General features: G+C 47.6%; 1 protein-coding gene across 6 annotated transcripts in view; it reads left to right on the forward strand.

The window, feature by feature from the left end:
- The first annotated feature begins 1,106 nt into the window (after positions 1–1,106).
- Positions 1,107–20,944, forward strand: part of fmnl3 (formin-like 3) — a 61,951-nt gene continuing 42,113 nt past the window's right edge. For 2 of the 6 annotated variants that reach the window (XM_028798617.2, XM_051925035.1), the window contains exon 1: positions 1,107–1,842. In XM_028798617.2, coding sequence (XP_028654450.1) covers positions 1,729–1,842 — 114 coding nt within the window. In that variant the 5' untranslated portion in view covers positions 1,107–1,728. The remainder of the gene's footprint in view (positions 1,843–20,944) is intronic. The other 4 variants (XM_051925033.1, XM_051925034.1, XM_028798615.2 and 1 more) reach the window with 4 other exon arrangements.

The raw sequence follows: 20,944 nt of genomic DNA on the forward strand, positions 1-20,944 counted from the left end.
ACAACAACATAAAAAAGTATCAAAAAAGACATAAAACATGAATTTGAACGCCATCTTGACTGCAGGTGCCATGTGTGTGCAAAGTGACTTACAGTGCTGCACGCCATGATGGCGTGAAAAAGAACGTGGCACCTCCACTTACAGAGCGACAAGTCTGGATTGAAGGATGGAGGGTAAAATCTGCTTGAAGTCGGGGGTACAGGGTAAAGGGGAACGCAGCCCACCACCTGTCCTCCAATGGTGGTCTTGATGTTGTGGTTCACAGTTTTGTGCAAGACTGTCACATTTTAACAGTCAGACGAGCGTTTGTGGTCCATGACATGAAAACCTGTGGTGAAGTGAACTGTGATGACGTGGAATAGAATAGGCATCATGCCACCTTAAGACACATTGGCACACCGTAAGGCACTTTGAGGCACCCTAACTCCGGCAGTTGCGTTTTACATTCGGTGAGTTTGGCTCAAACACCAGAAGACACACTGGGACACCTTAAGGCACTTTGAGACACCTCGAGACACTCTGGGGACCCTAAGCGACTTTGAGACACCTTAAGGCAATACAAAGAGTTTAATCCAAACACCAGAAAGAAAGGATTTTGGTGAGGGGTACTTGATCAGAATGAAGGGGTCTTGAAAGTAACGATCACCAGCACTAATCACCAACTCAGCTTTTTAATATTGAGCGCCTTCAAAACGTCTTCCGACCCTTCACGTTTGTCACATTTTGTTACAGACTTGTGCTAACATTATTCAAATTCATGTTTTCTATCATCAAGCAAAATTATATACCCCAGATTGAAAGCGATAATGGGATTTTAGAAATTTTGACGGGACATGTTGCTTTTTTCCTCTTTGTTTAAATACACCTGTGTCTGTATGTGTACTTAATAGGTAACATTTACACCTGCACCTTACCTGAGAATTTATCACAGCGCTGTGCGCCTGCACAAACATAAAGGAACCGAACTGAATTTAACACCGTTAAGGATATGAACGTCGTAAGTTCCTGAACTCGACCACCAGGAGGCGACATCTGCCACTTTGTCAGATTTTGTTTGCGCAGCCCGAGCGTTAAGGATGACGGGCGGACGACTTCGCCAATCACACTCACCGCTGCCGCAGCGGGCTCGTCCAGAAGGCGTGGTCAAGTTGCAGAGGCGGGGCCAACCCCTCCGCTGTGAGGTGATGAATGGAACGCCGAGGGCTGAGCTGATGTGCGGTACCGCTCCGGAGCGAAGGTTTAATGCGAGGATCCCGTGATTGTAGCCGCTCAGCAGCCACGTCTGTAAAGAAATGGGAAGCGGAGGACTGCGGACACGCGGGGGAATTGAAGGACTAGCCGCTGTCCACGCTCCGGGACGCCTTCCACATTGGATTTTGACGGACTCTTAAAAGTTCCGAAGTTTCCTTTGTCGCTTCGGACGGTCGCCTGCTTTTCCAGTGGAGTATTTGCGTGCGTGCGTGCGTGTGGTTATTTTTTTACGGGTTTTTTTTTGTTGCTTTTTTCGAGTCTGCGATCTGTGGAAAGTACTCGCATTCCCCACCGGGGTTTCCAGTGATTCTTATCTTGTAAATCTTTTATTATTTTTTTTTTATTTGTTTAAAAGTGGAGATCGTGAAAGTTGTGAGGAGCGCAGCATCCGCAGCTGGACTCGCCTTGCGAGGGCCCGTCCGTTCCACGCGCAGGATCTGTTGATCTTCGAGAGGAAATCGCCGTCCCGGAGGAGAAATGGGGAACGTGGAGAGCGTGGATGGGTCGACGGAGTTCAAGCCGCACATCCTGCCCCTCAAACTGCCCATGCCCGAGCAGTGTGAACTGGAGGAGAGGTTCGCGCTAGTGCTGGTAAGCCACACCACCGATGGGGCATGGGTAAAAAAAAAGGGGGGGGGGGGGCGTCGCATTCCTGCGTGGGAGCCTTTGTCTGGAGAGACCCGTGGGGAGAGTAATCGGAGCCCCCCAGATTCTATGCCCAGCCCCCGTGGTCACGCCGATTTCTAGCGGAGAATCTTTTTTTTTTTGTAGCGGCTGCGCGTTTCCTTCTGGCGCTCGCTGTGTCTGCAAAAACTTGAAATCCTACGGCGGTTTGTGGCGGGGGGGGCACACGGTCCTCTTCACACTTCAGTTGTGTCGGAATTTACAAAGTTGCGTGCGCGGCGCTCAGTGGGGGGATGGGGTCACGCTCCCTGTGACTTTTATGAAAGAAAGTAGCCCCCCCACAATTACCCCCCCCCCCCCTTAAAATACATTAACAGCTGGGCGTGTGATCGCAGGGCTGTTCGCACGTTTTCGCCCTCTTTGTTCTCGGGAGGAGTCCGATTCGCGAGCGCAGCTACTGTGCCGCCCGCCGACCCCCTCGGAGCCCACCGTTAGGTTACTCCTTCCCAAAATGGGGGGCTTGCTTTGAGTTCGATTTGTTTTTCAGAAGTTGCCGCTTAACTTTTGTGCGCTTCATCTACTCGTGTGGAGTATGACAGAACAAAAAGTGGGCGGGGGGGGGGGTGTTTACACTCGGGTGGGGCTCAGTCCCCTCGGTTATGATGTGGTAGTTGGGGGTGCAGTAATGTTGTGGTGGTCATCTTTCTTTCTGTCCAGTGCTGTCCACTTGTCCCCTTCTCTGGTCCTGATGATGTCATTTGGGGGGGCTGAAGTGGGTCCTCACGTCGGCGCGGTGTGTTTTAGAAGTTGTGCAGACCATTCCAGATTGCCCCCCTAAGTCCCACGTGCGGCTGCAGACCCGGCCGCGTGGCGCCTCCACAGTCGATCATTTCCAAGTGCGACACGTCTGGCTTATGGGATGAAAGGCGAGATCAGCTTGAAGTCGGACGTCGCGGAGAAAAAGGAGAGAGAGAGAGAGCGCAGCCCACCACCTGTCCTCCACGGGGGTCTCGATGGGAAGCCCTCCCTCCCGTATGGTCAGGTCTGTCGCATTTTAGAATTCATTGAGAAAAAAAACTGGCAGGGCGAGTGTTTCTGGTCAGAGACCTCGAGGCGAAATCTCTGCTGAGACAGGAACTGTGACGGCGCCATACCACCTTAAGAGAAGTCGGGACACCTTAAGACGCGCGGGGACAATTTGGGGGTCCCAAAGAGACCTACACACAATACGACCAGTTTAACCCAAGCACCAGAAATGAAGAGCTGTGACGAGGGGTACATGATCGGAAGGAAGGGGGTGGCCATCAGGGATCAGTTCCTAATTTGAGTATATAGCGCCTTCAGAAAGTCTTCAGGTCCCATCACTTGCTCACATTGTGTTCCGTTTCAGCTTTGTGTGTTAAATTATTTCGGTTAATTTTCTCGCTCAGCGAGCAACACTTAATACTCCAGAATAAAAAAAGCGAAAACAGGGCTTTTTATTAAAAATAATGGCACTCTCCCATTTACAGACATTCAGACCCTTTACTCAACAACTTTATTGATTCCAGTCTGATGTGACGAGCTTGGCACACCTGGATTTGAGGACTTTCTGCCAGGTTGGATGGAAACCATCAGCTGACGGCTATTTTCTGGTCTCTGCAGAGAGGTTTGTTTCGGCCTTTGGCTTCGTAACTCCAGGACATTCCCAGGGTGGTCCGAATGCCACTTTGCTTTGTGAGTGGTTGGCCCAGTCTGAGGTTCAGATCGCCCGGAGCAGGTTCTGCTTAAGGACCTCTCTTGACTTTGCTTGGTTCAGGATTTCCTTGACCCTGTCCAGTCTCCCAGTCTGTGATGCTTTACCAATGGACTGGCATTGGACAGGTGATGAGTGGTGCCAGGCATCCTCCAGATGTGGCCAGGCAGCTCAGTCCTGGTTTCTTCAGTGCAGAGAATCTTGTTTCTCCCAGTCTGACATTCCTTTAGGTGCCTTCTTAGAAACTCCCAACAGAGCCTCCATGTGTCCTCTATCCATCCAATCTGCCACAAAGCCCAGGTTGGTGAAGTGTTGCAGTGGTGGTTGTCCTTCTGGAAGCTTCTCCTGTCTCCACACCGGTTCTCTTCCAGGGTGCCCATTGTCTTCTTGGTTATCTGTTCCACCAATTGCTCAGTTTTGACCTTGCAACACCGAGAAGAGTCCTGCTTGTTCCAAACTTCTTTGACTTAAGAATTACGGAGGCCACTGGGCTCTTGGGAACCTCTAATGGTGCAGCCATCCCCAGATCTGCATCTAGACACAATCCCGTTTCTTGGACCTCATGGCTTGGTTTGTGCTCAGCAGTTGGACCTTCTACAGTATGTGCCTTTCCTAATCCTATCCAGTCATATTTTACATTTTCGCTATCCAAGGTGACTTACTTTAACACTTGACAGACACAACTGGTTCCATTTCTTGTGGTTTTCCAAGGTGAGCAAAGTGATGTGTATCTGGTGACTGGTGTCAGTAGTGGGATTTAAACTCCAAAGCGTTACCCAGCATGCCACTACCACCAGTCGATCAGAGTGACCACAGATGGACTCCAACCAAGATGCAGAAACATCTCCGCAATGATCAATAGATTGGGGTGGACCTGAGCCAAACTTCAAATGCTGTAGCAGAGAGTCTTGAATACATAAGGGTCAGCTTTTTATTTTTAATAAAATAGCAAACCTGTCTCGCGTCCTGTTTTCACACAATTACACTGGGTATTGACTAGTGTTTTATATAGCGACTTTCAGGTCGAGCATCCTGCTCTGTGTGTTTCTGATGGTCCTTTATAAGACCCAGCACTGTGAAGACTCGACCGTATACTGAGCAGTGTGAGGCGCTACACTGAGTGAGTGGTTCAAATCTGTCCAATACAGAAGAGAGGGCACAGAGGGTCTCACTTTCATTTTCTGTCCTTTTGCAGTGTGTGATAAAGGCCGGTTAGGAGAGGGTTAATGATGAAGACGCTATATGAAACACAGTTGAGCTATCCCTTCCCAGACCACGATGAGGAGTGAACCTGAGTAAAGACCCTTTGGTTTCATCATGAAAGATGCTATATAAAGCCAAGTGGCTAGTTTGAATCCCACCGCTGCTGACACAAGTTACCCCAACAGTTTGGTGATCCCCTATTCCTCCTGTGATTTGGACTGTGCTGTCTGACTTAAATTCTTTGTCATGAAAGGCACTATATGGAGCACTGAGTGAGCTGCTAATGTGCCTGTGGAGCAGTGACGGTGATGCTTGTTCTCCCCGTGCACATGTTGCGACTATCGGAGCACTGCACTAATGGGCTTTTTTTTTTACTGTTCACCATGCAAGGCACTATACTGAGTGAATGGTTCACAGAGCAGAGGGCCTCACTTTAACTTTCTGTCCTTGAGGTTAGGATAGGGTTAATGAGGAAAGACGCTATACTGAGTGAATGGCTCAGATCTGTTTGTGGAGTGCAGAGGAGAGGGCACAGAGGGTCTCACTTTAACTTTCTGTCCTTTGGCTGTGAGGTTAGGATAGGGTTAATGAGGAAAGGCGCTATATGAAACTCGGCTAAGGCTTCCATTCAAAAACTGCAGTGAGGAGTAAAGAGCTGCTGTCTGAGTAAAGACCCTTTTGGTTTCACGATGAAAGATGCCATATAAAGCCAAGTGAATCCCACCGCTGACACAAGTTACCCCAATAGTTTAGTGTACCCCTGCTCCTCCTGGGACTTGGCCTGTGCTGTCTGACTTAACTACTTTGTCATGAAAGGCACTGGGTGAGCTTGGTGATGGTGATGCTTGTTCTCCCCGTGCTCATGTTCTGACTATCATAGCACTGCACTACTGTGCTGTTTTTTGTACTGTTCACCATGCAAGGCACTATACTGAATGAATGGTTCACATCTGTTTGTGCAGTGCAGAGGAGAGGGCACGGCGCAGAGGGCCTCACTTTAACTTTCTATCCTTTGGCTGTGAGGTTAGGATAGGGTTAATGAGGAAAGGCGCTATACTGAGTGAATGGTTCAGATCTGTTTGTGCAGTGCAGAGGAGAGGGCACAGAGGACCTTACTTTAACTTTCTATCTTTTGGCTGTGAGGTTAGGATAAGGTTAATGAGGAAAGGCGCTATATGAAACTCAGGTAAAGCTTTCATTCGAAAACTGCAATGAGGAGTAAGCTATATACACTATGTAAAGCCAAGTGGGTGGTTTGAATCCCACCGCTGACACAAGTTACCCCCGATAGTTTAGTGTTCCTCTGCTCCTATTGCGACTTGCACTGTACTGCCTGACTGAAACTCTGTCTTTTGAAAGGCACTATATGAGTGATTGAGTGAACTTCTACTGGTCTGCGGAGCAGAGGTGGTGTAGGACTGACCCTGTGAGATGTCGTATGTTTGCACCACCACTACTTTTGGAATGGCCAGACATGTAAGATGTCATATGGTTGTACCTTCATCTGTGCAATGGCAGCTCTTATTGGGTGTTCCCTGCTGTTTAGTGGGCTGATCCTGTGAGGTGTTGAATGACTGCACCACCGTCTTCAGGAAGGCTGATCTTTCCGGGTCTTTCCATGGTTTTTAAGTTTCATAACTGAGTTAGGGTTTAACCTGTGAGATGTTGCGTTCTTGTGCCATGTTTTCTCCAATGATGATGTCCAATACCTTTTGGCTGTGTCTGAAATGACCAATCCCGTGAGATATATATATTTTAATGGCTGATCCCATTAGAGCTCAATAGACTGATCCTGTGAGAGATGATGTGTCTTTGGCTTCTTCTTTAAGGTGACTGATCCTGTGGGCTGTTTCAGAGACCACATATTTTCTCACTTCTTTTCAAATTCAAGGGGATGATCCTCTGAGGTGCCGTGATACCCGAATGCTGACCTGTGGAATGGCCGACCCTGCTGGATCAGCTCTGGTTTTAGTGTTGTCATTCACTTCTGGTTGATCCTGTGAGTTGGAGTTGGCCCTTTTTCCTTTATCTTTTTTTTTTTATTTTTTGTAGCGCTCATCATGAAAGGCGCTATACTGCGCAAATGATTCCAACCTACCTACAGAAGAGAGGGCAAGGAGGGTCTCGCCTTATCTTCTTGCCCTTTTGCTGTTAGGATAGGGCTCACGATGAAAGGCACTATATGAAAACGAGTGAAGGTGAGGAGGGATCTGCTCCAGCCGAAAACATTTTACTTATTTTGGCTGACGCTTTTATCCAAGGCAGACGACTTACAACATTTTTTGATCCAATTGGTTCCATTTCCCATATTTTGTCACTGCTCCCGCTTTTTAGATTCAAGGGGATGATCCTGTGAGATGCTGCGATGCCAGAATTCTCACCTTTGGAATGGCTGACCCTGCGGGATCTGCCCTGGTTTTAGTGTCGTCATTCAGTTCTAGTTGATCCTGTGAGTTGGAGTTGGCCCTTTCTCCGTTATCTTTGTTTAATGTACCATGTTGAATGTCCTCTGTGTTTTTTAGGCTAGAGGTTCAGTGGGCTGATCCTGCCTTTCTACGGGGAGAGGTTCCAGCAAGATTTTAAGCCCGTATATCTCTGGGGGCTGATCCTGTCTCATCAATGCCATTCCCACCGCCAACCTGCAAAACCTTTCGCTGGGTTGATCTTGCCAGATCTTCCATTTCTGTCGCGCTGTCATTTTCCTCCAGATGTGCTGATCCAGTCAGATTTCACTTCTTTGTAGCTCCATGCCGGCTGATCTTGCCAGTCTGCTTGGGCTTGTCCACATATTTTGATTCATTCCGCTAATGGCCTTTTTTCGGTGTCTTCCCATACTACCCTGTCATCCATGACCTGGGTATCCAAGACAAGCGACTTGCAACATTTATGATACAATTGGTTCCATTTCCCGTTGGAGCAGAGGCGGTCGAGTGACTTGCTCCGGGTCACATAGTGTCCGTGTCAGTCGTGGCATTTGAACCCACAACCTCAGGGTTTGAAGTCCGAAAAAAATTACATATGCCATGCTGTCTGAGTAAAGGAGTGTAGTCTCACCATGAAAGGCACTATATAAAATAAGTGGGTGGTGTGAAGCCCACTGCTGACACAAGTTCCTCCAGCGGTGTGGCGTTTCCCTGCTTCTGTTGTAAACCTTGCACTGTGCCACGTGACTCCTATTGTGTTCCTTTGCAATTGTCATGGAAGGACTTTGGTTTAACCCAGAAAGGTACCCTGTGGGAGGTCGTCTGTCAGTGGGGATTTGACGGCTCGGTTTGCGCTTCCTGGCGTGTCCAGTGCTCCTTATGGATTGTTTTGTGACTTTAATCCCAATCAGTTTGCTCATAGGCAGCAGTGAAGAAGCCAACTTGGAGGCCATAACTGAGGAGCTGAATGGGAATCATCCGATCCGAGGTGTGTGTGTGTGTGTGTTGGGCTGGCATCCCGACTGGCTTTATCTCCTTCCATTGTCCTGATGCCAGTAAGGCATGGCGTGGCCTCGGCTGATCCCGCACTGAATGACAGTAAATGGACGTTTGTCACTTGGGTGGTGGACTTTAATCCCATCTTCAAAGTGATGGGGCTTTAGGACAGAGTTGGATTCGTGCTTTCGGTTGGACTTGACGTCATAAGGGGCGACCCATGCTGCTGACCCTCAACTCCTGTGCCGTCGCTGCTGTTTGTAATTCAGTGGGTCGACTCTGTGAGACGTTGTGTGTCTTACCCCCGGTGGATGATCTCTGATTTTTTTTTTGTTCTTTTTAATTTTATGGTTCACTGGGCTGATCCTGTCGGACGTCGCATGCCAGTATCTTCATCTTTAGCATGGCCGATCTTGTAAGATGCTTGTATCCTCATACCCAAAGCGCCCGATCCTGTCATTGCCTCGGTTGTGTGCCTGCAGCCTTCATCTTCATTCATATTTTTCAAATGGCCGATTCCCTTGAGAGATCATACGGTTGCACTGAGATATCACTTCACCCTTTAATTTCATGCGAGTCAGACCTTCCAAAAGTGGAACCAGCCGTTCCAATGGTAGTGTTGGTGGGGCTTGGAAAGTCTCGCAGAATCAGCCCAATTAATTATGAGGGTAAAAGCGGGAGACATTCCTCTGAGATCTTTGTCTACAGGAGATCCACATCCTGGCACATCTCCCGGGATCTCCTGAAGATCTCGCGTGTGTGCCACCTCCTTTGAAATGGCCCATCCTGCAAGATGTTGCGGTTCTTATAATGGCTGATCCTGTGAGATATGACATGCGTATGCCTCCTTCTGTAAAATGGCAGATCCTGTGAAATGTCACGTGTCTGTGCTCCCATCTTTAGAGGGGTGATCCCACAATGTATCTTGCAGTCTTATACATTTTGTGGGTTGATCCTGTGAGAGACCATCTTTTTTTGAAATGGCCGTTCCCATTGGTTCTCCGCCTGATGATATGAGATGTGCATCTCGCAGTGCAGTATCTTTGAGGGCTTTACTGAAACACCCATTGACTTTCCCTAGGTTTGAGTTTCGTGATTCAGTGGGCTGATCCTGTGTGATGTCCACCATCTTTGTCTTTCGAATGGCTGATCCTGTGAGATGCTTGTAGTTTTTATAGTTGAAGAACCTGATCCTGTCATGACCCAGTGGTCTCCCAAATTGTACCATTTTGGATTCTAATTAGGAGAACCAGGTGTGTCTGTAGCCTTCATCTTCATTTCCTGTACGTGTATCGGGGTTGTCCATTGGCAGGGCTGATCCTGTTAGGCGTCACGTGTGGACCTCCATTATCACAGATGCAGATCTAGAGGGACCTCTGCTACTGTTTGGCTCGTAATGCAGTAGGCTGATCTGGTGACACAGTGTCACCTCCATGGAATTTACAATCCTATTGCATATTTGTGCTTCAACCTGTGGAATGCTACTGTAAATCTCATTAGAAATTCCTTGCATGTATTTCCACGATTTAATGGACTTCTGCAGGATATCAGATTCTTATATCACATTCTTTGAAATGGCTGATCCTGTGAAATGTTGACTGCCTCTTCCTCCATTTTTCAAAATGGCTGAGCTGGCTGGAGTGTCCCTGGCTTTAGTTTTATAATTCAGTGGGCTGATCCTGCGAGATGCCACCATCTTTGAAATGGCTGATCCCATTGGCTCCACTCCTAAATCCACTGTGCTCCTTTAGCGTTACATTTGGAACCGTTTGAATCTTCGTCTGTGGTGTGGCAGATCTCGTTAGACCCTCCATGGTTTTAGGTTTGTAATTCGGTGGCCTGATCCTGTGTGCACTGTCAGCCACCTTTGGAGGTGTGGAGCTCCTGCTTTTGGGGCTCATGCATTGACTTGGTGAGCTAATTTTGCACCCTCCACGTTCTTTGACAGAACTGATCCTTTGGCTCTGTGTCGTACCATAGGATCAAACCCGAAGGCAACGCCATTCTTTGGGAACCTCCAATTCCACGAGATCTCCTTTGGTTCTCACTTGACCTTCCAGTGTCCTGTGGTGTCTCCCAGGACGTGACATTCCTAAAGTAGAAGGTCCTCCTTGATTCGGATCCCAGCACTTGAGTAGAGCTCCAAAGAAGATGTTGGATACTTGAACGGTGTCACAGTATCGGCCCACTAAAAGCTGAAGAGGCCCCTTCGAAATCGGCATCCCCTTGTCCAGGATTGTCTTCTAGCATTGTTTTCGGAACGGCTGATCCTGTGAGATGGAGTTGGGACCTTTTTTAGAATGGCATTGCCTTTCCTCCTGGGTTTAGTTGCACGATTCAGTGGACTGATCCAGTGAGATCTTGCGTGTCTTCATCTTCTTCTTTAGAATGACTGATCCTGTAAGTTTGCTGGTAGCACAACCACCTGTTCTCCACGGGGGTCTCGATGGGAACCCCCACCTCCCTCCCTCCCTCCCATATGGTCAGGTCTGTCGCATTTTAAAATTCATTGAGACAAAAAACAGGCAAGGTGAGTGTTTGTGGTCAGAGACCTTGCGGCGAGATCTCCACTGAGACGCAAACTGTGGCGGCGTCATACCACCTTAAGAGAACCTGGGACACCTTAAAATGCGCTAAGACACTTCGGGACACTTGGGTCAGCTTAGTGGCTCAACCTCAGGAATGAGTGGGCACCCAAATCTTAACTTCTCAGATTTGAATTAGAGGGCCCAAACTCCACTCCAGAGGCCGGGCTGATTTTTTGGAGATGTCACCAGTATGGATCTCCATGGTCAGAGATGTGGATCTCGTACTTTAAAGTTCATAACTCAGGGGGGGCTGATCGAGTGACACACTTCACGCCTCCACCGTCAGCTGCATTTAGAGATTATTGTTAAATGAATATTTCTGAGATTGTGTGATATTTTATGTTTGCGCCCACCGTCTTTGGAGTGGCTGATCCTGGGACATGTTGCGTGTTTTTCTGCTCATTCACTCATTGGACCTGCTCTGTTGGTGCTTTCATGATGTAGTGTGCTGACATATACACTATGTAGAGCCAAGTGGGTGGTTTGAATCCCACTGCTGACACAAGTTACCCCCGATAGTTTAGTGTTTCTCTGCTCCTATTGCGACTTGCACTGTACTGCCTGACTCACTCTGTCTTTTGAAAGGCACTATATGAAGCATTGAGTGAACTTCTACTGGTCTGTGGAGCAGAGGCGGCATAGGACTGACCCTGTGAGATATCGTATGTTGGTACCACCACCACTTTTGGAATGGCCAGACATGTAAGATGTCGTATGGTTGTACCCTCATCTGTGAAATGGCAGCTCTTTATTGGGTATTCCCTGGTGTTTAGTGGGCTGATCCTGTGAGATGTTGAATGACTGCACCACCATCTTCAGGAAGGCTGATCATTCCGGGACTCTCCATGGTTTTTAGTCTCATAACTGAGTTAGGGTTGCTCCTGTGAGATGTTGCGTTCTTGTGCCATGTTTTCTGGCGAGTGTGATCCGATGAGATCACCTTTTGGCTGTGTCTGGAATGACCAGTCCTGTTTTTGAAATGGCCAATCTCATTAGAGCTTAGCAGAAGGATCCTGTGAGAGATGTTGTGTCTTTGGCTTCTTGTTTAGGACGACTGATCCTGTGACAAAGCTCTGGGTTATTTTAGAGGCCACATATTTTCTCACTGCTTTTCAAATTCAAGGAGATGATCCTGTGAGGTGCCGTGATGCCCGAATGCTAACCCGTGGAAAGGCCCACCCTGCTGGATCAGCCCTGGTTTTAATGTCGTCATTCACTTCTGGTTGATCCTGTGAATTGCAGTTGGCCCTTTTTCCTTTATCTTTGTTTTGTTTGTAGTGTCATCATGAAAGGCGCTATACTAAGCGAATGATTCCAATCTACCTACAGAAGAGCGGGCAAGGAGGGTCTCGCCTTATCTTCTTGCCCTTTTACTGTTACGATAGGGCTCACAATGAAAGGCACTATATGAAACCGAGTGAAGATGAGGAGGGATCTGCTCCAGCCGAAAACATTTTTACTTATTTTGGCTGATGCCTTTATCCAAGGCAGATGATGTACAACATTTTTGATCCAATTGGTTCCATTTCCCATATTTTGTCACTGCTCCCGCTTTTTAGATTCAAGGGGACGATCCTGTGAGATGCTGCGATGCCTGAACTCTCACCTTTGGAATGGCTTACCCTGCGGGATCTGTCCTGGTTTTAGTGTCGCCATTCAGTTCTGGTTGATCCTGTGAGTTGGAGTTGGCCCTTTCTCCGTTATCTTTGTTTAATGTACCATGGTGAATGTCCTCTGTGTTTTTTAGGCTAGAGGTTTAGTGGGCTGATCCTGCCCTTCTAAGAAGAGAGGATCCAGCAAGATTTTAAGCCCCGTATATCTCTGGGGGCTGATCCTGTCTCATCAATGCCATTCCCACCGCCGACCTGCAAAACCTTTCGCTGGGTTGATCTTGCCAGATCTTCCGTTTCTGTCGCGCTGTCATTTTCCTCCAGATGGGCTGATCCAGTCAGATTTGTTGACCTTGCCAGTCTGCTTGGGCTTCTCCACATATTTTGATTTATTCCGCTAATGGCCTTTTTTCGGTGTCTTCCCATACTACCCTGTCATCCATGACCTGGTTCTACGGCTCACCTGGCCGGGGTCTCGTTCCACAGGCCTGGTGTCTTGCAGGCCCCGTGTTTTTTTTTTTTTTTTTGGTCGTCTTTGTGTGCCGCTCTTCCTCTCGGGGTCGGCCCCCGAACTCGAAACTGCCTCCGGATTGGGTGGCAGGCTGTGTCGGGCTGTAATCTGAGCAGGGCTTTTTGAGCCATTTCTTTGCTCTCTCTGGGCAGCCGCATTTTGGAGGAAAAATATGTCAGCAGCCGCCCAGTTCCTCCATTTCGGCGCTCGTTTCCTCTCCCAGCTGCTGGAGGCGGACGAGGAACCTCAGCTCTGCTCCCAGATGTCGCGCTTCCTCGCACTTTGCTCACAAGTCTCCTTTTATGTGGCTGGCTTGTTGTTGGGGTTGGGGTGGGGGTAGCAGGACCAGCACAACCTCCCCACCCCCCCTTCTGTAGATAGAATTGTTTGTCAGCCAGCTGTGAAAAAGTAATTACCCCCCCTTCCAAATCTCTCCTGTTTTGGACAACGAGTGGCCTCAGACCTTTGGACAAAATGCCATAATAGAGAAAGGGAACCCGAGTGAACACTCAAGTCGTTACTTTCTTAATTCGAGGAATTTGTCCAATGTGAAAAAGTAATTGCCCCCCCTCCCCAGTTCCAATATTTGGTTGCAGCACCTTAAGCAACAATTATCTCAACTGAACGCTTCCTCTGGTTTGATCCCAGTCTTTCATGCCACAGTTGTGGAATCGGAGTTTACTCTTCTTGCCAGAACTGCCACAGTTCAGACACGCCGGTCACTTGGCGAGGGTCGATTTGCTCGTTTCAGGTCCACTCCTCTGGCTTGGGCTGGCTGCTGCAGATCTTCTGAGCTATTATTCAATTGGCGACTTGCTTTTGTGTGTATGTTTTTTGGCTGTATAACCCAATGACGTATCAGCATCGGGTCACATGACCAGATACCCTCCTGAAGAACATTCTGGAACAGTGCAGAATTCCTGGCTTCTGCAATAATGACGGGTCAGCAACACATCTCCACATAAGTGGCTCCATGTTATCCAAAAAGTATTCACCCTTTGAAGGTTTTCACTTTTTTTCCCCCCATTGGACTGAATTTGTCTTTTTTGACTCTGAACATCGCATGGGAGACTCTGAAGTTTACTGGAAGAAGGTTTTGTGTTCTGATGAAACCAACGTTGAGCTTCATAACCGTCAGGGTGTGCCAGTGTGAGGGTCAAATGAATGAAGCAAACTGTGGAGAAATCCTCATGTGGTCCACAAGGAATCTGCACCTTGGGAGAAGACAACGAGCTCACAGGTGAAGCCGAAGCGACACAGAAGTGGCTTCAAAACAGCAAGGTGAACGTCCTGGAGTGGCCGAGTCAGAGGCGAGATCTCAGTCCAGTGGAGAGTTTGTGGCCGGACTTGACAAAGGCTGTGCATTCACAGCCACCATGACACCTGATTCAGCTAAGCAGTTTGATAAAGAAGAACGGACAGAGGCCTGTGTACACCGACTGAAGGGTGTCATGGCGGCCATCTAGTGAATGGTGACCTGATGAGGGGGGGGGGATACTTAAGAGATCACTTATTTAGGGCTTTATGTCTGGAACTCCTCTAGACCCCTCTGCAGAGCTCTGTTTTCACTTTGACTTTAAAGAGTCTTTCTCCGCTGATGTTCTAAAGACGCAAAACTCAATCCACTGGCAGTCAAGGAAGTGCAACAAGAAAGGGGCTGTGGGCCTGATGGGCACATCGTCACCCGCCAGACCTCGAGGGCCTTGTGTCCCTCTGACTCGTCTGTCATTATTCCAGAAGGCTCCATCCGCGTGTTTCCTTCGCCAGTGCCAGCTGAGCACTGATGTTCTTCTTGGATACCAAGAGGTGTCCCGCTGTGCAGCCCTCGTCCTGTTTCTTCTCCATCTCTTTAAAGTGTCATTGAGTCCCGTGATGTGCACAATTCTCGAGTTGAGCTTCGCTAAAGTGGGACTTACCTTTGGGGACAAAGTCGTTCCATCGGTCTATGTCTCTGTCTGTCTCTCTGTCCTATAGTGCCTTTCGTGTGTCTCTGTCCTATAGTGCCCTTCGTGTCTCTCTGCCCTATAGTGCCCTTCGTGTGTCTCTGTCCTATAGTGCCCTTCGTGTGTCTCTGTCCTATAGTGCCCTTCGTGTCTCTCTGCCCTATAGTGCCCTTCGTGTGTCTCTGTCCTATAGTGCCCTTCGTGTGTCTCTGCCCTATAGTGCCCTTCATATGTCTGTCTGTCATTTAGTGCCCTTCGTGTGTTTCTGCCTTATAGTGCCCTTCGTGTGTCTCTCTGCCCTATAGTGCCCTTCGTGTGTCTCTGTCCTATAGTGCCCTTCGTGTGTCTCTGTCCTATAGTGCCCTTCATATGTCTGTCTGTCATTTAGTGCCCTTCATGTGTCTCTGTCCTATAGTGCCCTTCATGTGTCTCTGTCCTATAGTGCCCTTCGTGTGTCTCTGCCCTATAGTGCCCTTCATATGTCTGTCTGTCATTTAGTGCCCTTCGTTTGTCTCTGCCCTATAGTGCCCTTCGTGTGTCTCTGTCCTATAGTGTCCTTCGTGTGTCTCTCTGCCCTATAGTGCCCTTCGTGTGTCTCTGTCCTATAGTGCCCTTCGTGTGTCTCTGCCCTATAGTGCCCTTCATATGTCTGTCTGTCATTTAGTGCCCTTCGTGTGTTTCTGCCTTATAGTGCCCTTCGTGTGTCTCTCTGCCCTATAGTGCCCTTCGTGTGTCTCTGTCCTATAGTGCCCTTCGTGTGTCTCTGTCCTATAGTGCCCTTCATATGTCTGTCTGTCATTTAGTGCCCTTCATGTGTCTCTGTCCTATAGTGCCCTTCATGTGTCTCTGTCCTATAGTGCCCTTCGTGTGTCTCTGCCCTATAGTGCCCTTCATATGTCTGTCTGTCATTTAGTGCCCTTCGTTTGTCTCTGCCCTATAGTGCCCTTCGTTTGTCTCTCTGCCCTATAGTGCCCTTCGTGTGTCTCTCTGCCCTATAGTGTCCTTCGTGTGTCTCTCTGCCCTATAGTGTCCTTCGTGTGTCTCTCTGCCCTATAGTGTCCTTTATGTGTCTCTCTGCCCTATAGTGCCCTTCGTGTGTCTCTGTCCTATAGTGCCCTTCATATGTCTGTCTGTCATTTAGCGCCCTCCGTGTGTGTCTCTGTCCTATAGTGCCCTTCGTGTGTCTCTGCCTTATAGTGCCCTTCGTGTGTCTCTGCCCTATAGTGCCCTTCGTGTGTCTCTGCCCGTCATTTAGCGCCCTTCGTGTGTCTCTGCCCGTCATTTAGCGCCCTCCGTGTGTGTCTCTGCCCTATAGTGCCCTTCATATGTCTGTCTGTCATTTAGTGCCCTTCGTGTGTCTCTCTGTCCTATGGTGCTCTTTGTGTCTCTGTCTCTCTCTCTCTCATATAGTGCCTTTCGTATCTACAGTATCTATCTGTCTATCTTACCTGGGGCTGGAAAGGCCTTCATTTCCTCAGATGTTCTTCTGAGATCCTCTGTGACTTCTTCAATGAGTCGTCGCTGTGCCCCTGGGGTCACTTGAGCAGCCTGAGCCGTCCCGTTCCAAATGTCCTCCGTTTGAGTTCCGGTCTCTCACTGTGGTGCCATGGAGTCCCAGAGAATTAGAAATGCCGTGGTCACCCCCTTTCTGATTGGGACGTTTCAGCCAAGTTCTTCCTCGTCTCTTCTCTCATTTCCTTTGATGATGTTGTGGTCACGTGGTGACGACGTCACTGGCACGGTGAGGGTCAGGACTGAAGTGTTTGTTAGCACTGGTGCTAGGAGAGGAGAAGGGAGAGCAGAGGTGACCAGGCAAGAGAAACGGGTGGGAGAGATGGAGCGGTGGTGATGGTGGGACGGTGAGACAGCTGAATGAATGGTGTGGTCAGCTGTGTGTTGCGGGGTGACAGTTATGGCCTTCCTTTGGGAGTGTGAGATCCTGAAGTTTGCCAGCTTTGTGAGTGGAGCTGCATCAGGCTGTAGAGGAAGGCCTGTCCAGGATGGATGCTCAGGTCCCCGAGGACTGGAGGTGGACTGTCATCATCTGAAAGAACACAGAGCAGCCCACCCAGCTTGTAAGGTGGACCTGCAGGGTGGTTAATGTGATGCCACCATTGCCAGATTGTTCATCTTGCAGTTTCCTGCTGCCGCGTTCTGATTGGTGGCTCGAGACTTGTGGGTTGGGCCAAAGAGAAGGTTAATTTACAGGTGCATTGTTTGCCCCTTTCATGGCAGGCCATTGATGTTAGTCTGCCCTGCCAGGCCATAATGCTCCTCGTTTCCTTTTGTTTGAATGAAAGCTTTTGTTGGTGTGGGCACAGACCTCCATTGACCCCTCAGGTGATGCCATACTGGATTTAGTGGGTCTCGCCATTCTGGGTGTAGCGAGGTTTCCAGAGGGGCGTCACTCACTGTGGCTTCACGCCGGGTGGCTGCTGAGCTGCAGGGCTAATCCGGGCCTCGGCTTGTGCGGCCCGTCAAAGGCAATTTACTTTGATTAGCGCAGAAGGCAGCTGGGCCCCCTCAGGCAGGAAAGAGTCGTCTGGGGGTGAGCAGCAGTGTGGCCCGCCCCATGCCAGCCTGCCTCCTCCAGGCATCCCACATGGGCATTGGCACATGGAGCTGCACAGCCTACCACGCTCCCCCAGACGATGGCCAGGTGCATGCAGCTTCTCTCGCCTCCCCCCAACCCCCCCACACCCATTTCCTTTGATTCTTCGCGTCAGGAAGCCCAGCAATTGGATTTTGGCAGCTTGCTCCTTGCCACTCACTGCCCAGCTCAGCGCATTGTGGCTTGCGTAACGGCCAAATCCCATTTGAGACTATAAATAAGCCCATCAGTAAGAATATTAACGTGGGGGGCTCGTCCTGCTGGTAAAAGAGCACCGAACTGGCAGCCTCTGTCTGAGTGCCCCCTAGTGGTCATCAGAAGGACTAAATGAGATGGTTGGACTTCTGGGTATCGAAAGGCCCTGTGCAGCACCACGTGAAAGGCGCTATATAATGTAAAAGCCAAGGTTGGGTGTCTCCTGTCAGTGAGTTTGCGGGGTTTTAGAGGGGGACGCTTATGGTGCGGGTGGCACAGTGGTGGTAGTGCTGCAGCCTCATAACACAGAGACCTGCATTCATAGTTGGCATCTTCTCCACCACATCTGTCCTTGTGGGTATTGGTGCCCTGGTTTAATTCCACAGTCCAAAGACATGCAGGTTAGGTGGACTGGGGGTCCTGAATTGGGCCATGTGGTGGGCTGCCACCCCGTCCAGGTGTTCTTCCTGCCTTAAGCTCAATGATTGCTGTCCTGCGACCCTCATGTTAAAGAAAATGGATGGATGGAGTGAGGGGGCATCAATGGAAGCTCTAAAGTGGAATATGAGAGATGATGAAGGTGGGCAGATTGTCTGAGATGGGCCATCTCGTGTTGGTGCCCTCCAGCTCATATTTTTTTTTTCCGGTTTCGTGGTTAATTGTACACACAGACAGACAGCAGAGCGGCCCCCCTCGTTCCATTCGTTGGCTTCTTTCAGCTCTCGTCATGATGGCAGCTGCACACCGCAGTCTGTGGTTTCCTTTTTTCGGTGACGTGTAGCGAGCGGGTATTTTTATCTGTGTGGCTCTCGCAACACTTTTTTTTTTCTTCATTTCTTCTTCTTTTTCATTGTCTTTCTTTTTTAATAGTTTTCTGTTATGGCAGTGATTTTCAAAATGGGGGGTGCAGTGCTTTAGTCTTGGCGAGGCTGACGATCAATTCAGTTGTAAAGATGGTCTTTAAATTGCCTCACAGACTTTAAATGAGCTTCCATCACAACGCTCTGCACTTGTCCTGTCCTGCTCCTGATTTCAAACTCATGAGTGTCCTGATCGCCCGTTTTACTTTCATTTTTCTTGGGGTTTCCTGTCGGCCAACAAATCGTTTTTGCTTATCGGAGATTTAAATCTAATAACTGTTACTAACAAATACCATCTACTACTGGGGGCGCGGTGGCACAGTGCTGCTGCCTCGCAGTAAGGAGACCAGCATTCACATCCCAGGCCCTCCCTGCGTGGAGTCGGCGTGTTCTCCCCATGTCTGTGTGGTCTCCTCACACTGATCCTAAATTGGCACTGGTGTGAGTGTGCCCTGCAATGGGCTGGCACCTGGTGGGGGGTTTGCTCCTGTCTTGTGCCCTGCGCTAGCTGAGACAGACTGCAGCAGACCCCCAAGACCCTCTTCAAGACAAAGCAGGTTAGAAAATGGCTGACTGACCAACTGACTGACCAACTGACTGACTGACTGACCCTCTTCCACTGCTTATCTTTTCCTTCGTAATCAAGTCACGAAACCAGTTAGAATACGGACAGGGGACGGAATGGAAAACTACTGTCCGCAACTCCAGTGCAGGACAGGCGCTATATAAATACAATGTGTTATTATTGAACACAAGCACAGGACTGTATGAGAAAAGAGCCATATCAATAAAACATATTATTGTTGTTATTATTATTATTTAACACCAGCATAGGACTGCATAAGAAAGGCAATATATAAATAAAATGCATTATTATTATTATCATCATTTAACACAAGCACAGGACTGTATAAGAGAGGCAATACATAAATAAGTGTATTATTACTGTATTTATTATGTATTATTTAACACCAGCACATGACTGTATAAGAAAGGCAATATGTAAATAAGTGTATTATTACTGTATTATGTATTGTTTAATACCATCACAGGACTGTATGAGAAAGCTGCTATATAAATAAAATTTATTATTATTATTATTTAACACCAGCACAGGACTGTATAAGAAAGGCAATATGTAAATAAAATGCATTATTATTTTTATTATTATTATCATCCTCATTTAACACAAGCACAAGACTGTATAAGAGAGGAAATATATAAATAAGTGTATTATTACTGTATTATGTATTGTTTAATACCATCACAGGACTGTATGAGAAAGCTGCTATATAAGTAATATGCATTATTCTTATCATCATCATCATCATCATTTAATACCAGCACAGGACTGTATAAGAATATAGGCAATATATAAATACATTTTATTATTATTTCTATATTATTATTATTGTTATTATTATTATTATTTAACACCAGCACAGGACTGTATAAGAAAGGCGCTATATAAATAAAATGCATTATTATTATCATCATGTAACACAAGCACAGGACTGTATGAGAAAAGCGCTATATAAATAAATTTTATTATTATCATCATGTAACACAAGCACAGGACTGTATAAGAGAGGCAATATATAAATAAATTTTATTATTATTATTATTTTAATACCAGCACAGGACTGTATAAGACAGGCAATATGTAAATAAAATGCATTATTATTTTTATTATTTATTATTATTATTATTATTATCATCATCCTCATCATCATCATTCAACACAAGCACAGGACTGTATAAGAGATGAAATATATAAATAAGTGTATTATTACCGTATTATGTATTGTTTAATACCCTCACAGGAATGTATGAGAAAGGCGCTATATAAATAAAATGCATTATTATTATCATTATCATCATCATTATTTAATAATAATATAGGCAATATATAAATAAATGTATTATTTTTTCTGTATTATTATTGTTGTTATTATTTAACACCAGCACAGGACTGCATGTATATTGGAGTGATGCCCTTTTGGGATTAAGGACACACCACCAGCTTTTCAGTCATTTGAGATTTCCGTTTACTTATATTGATGACATTTCAATCTTTTTTCCTTCAGTTACGGACACTCGTGTTCAGCACGTCTGACGTACCGACTAATCATCTCTTTCGAAAATGAGAGAAATGCGAATCTCCTACAGGCCGGTGTTATTCTTAGAATATGAAATTCCACAAAATTGGGGGTCTGGCCCCACTCAGTCTAAGGCCAGTCAGTTACTTTCAACCCTGCTTAGTTCTGAAGAGGGTCGTGAGGGTCTGCTGGTGCCAATCCCAGCTAGCACATGGCACAAGGCAGGAACAAACCCTGGACGGGCGCCATGATCTAAGGTGCCTGCGATGTTAAAGTTGGAAAACATCAGAAAGTG

This window comes from Erpetoichthys calabaricus, chromosome 3 (genome assembly GCF_900747795.2).
Source record: "Erpetoichthys calabaricus chromosome 3, fErpCal1.3, whole genome shotgun sequence".
Classification (NCBI taxonomy): domain Eukaryota; kingdom Metazoa; phylum Chordata; class Cladistia; order Polypteriformes; family Polypteridae; genus Erpetoichthys; species Erpetoichthys calabaricus.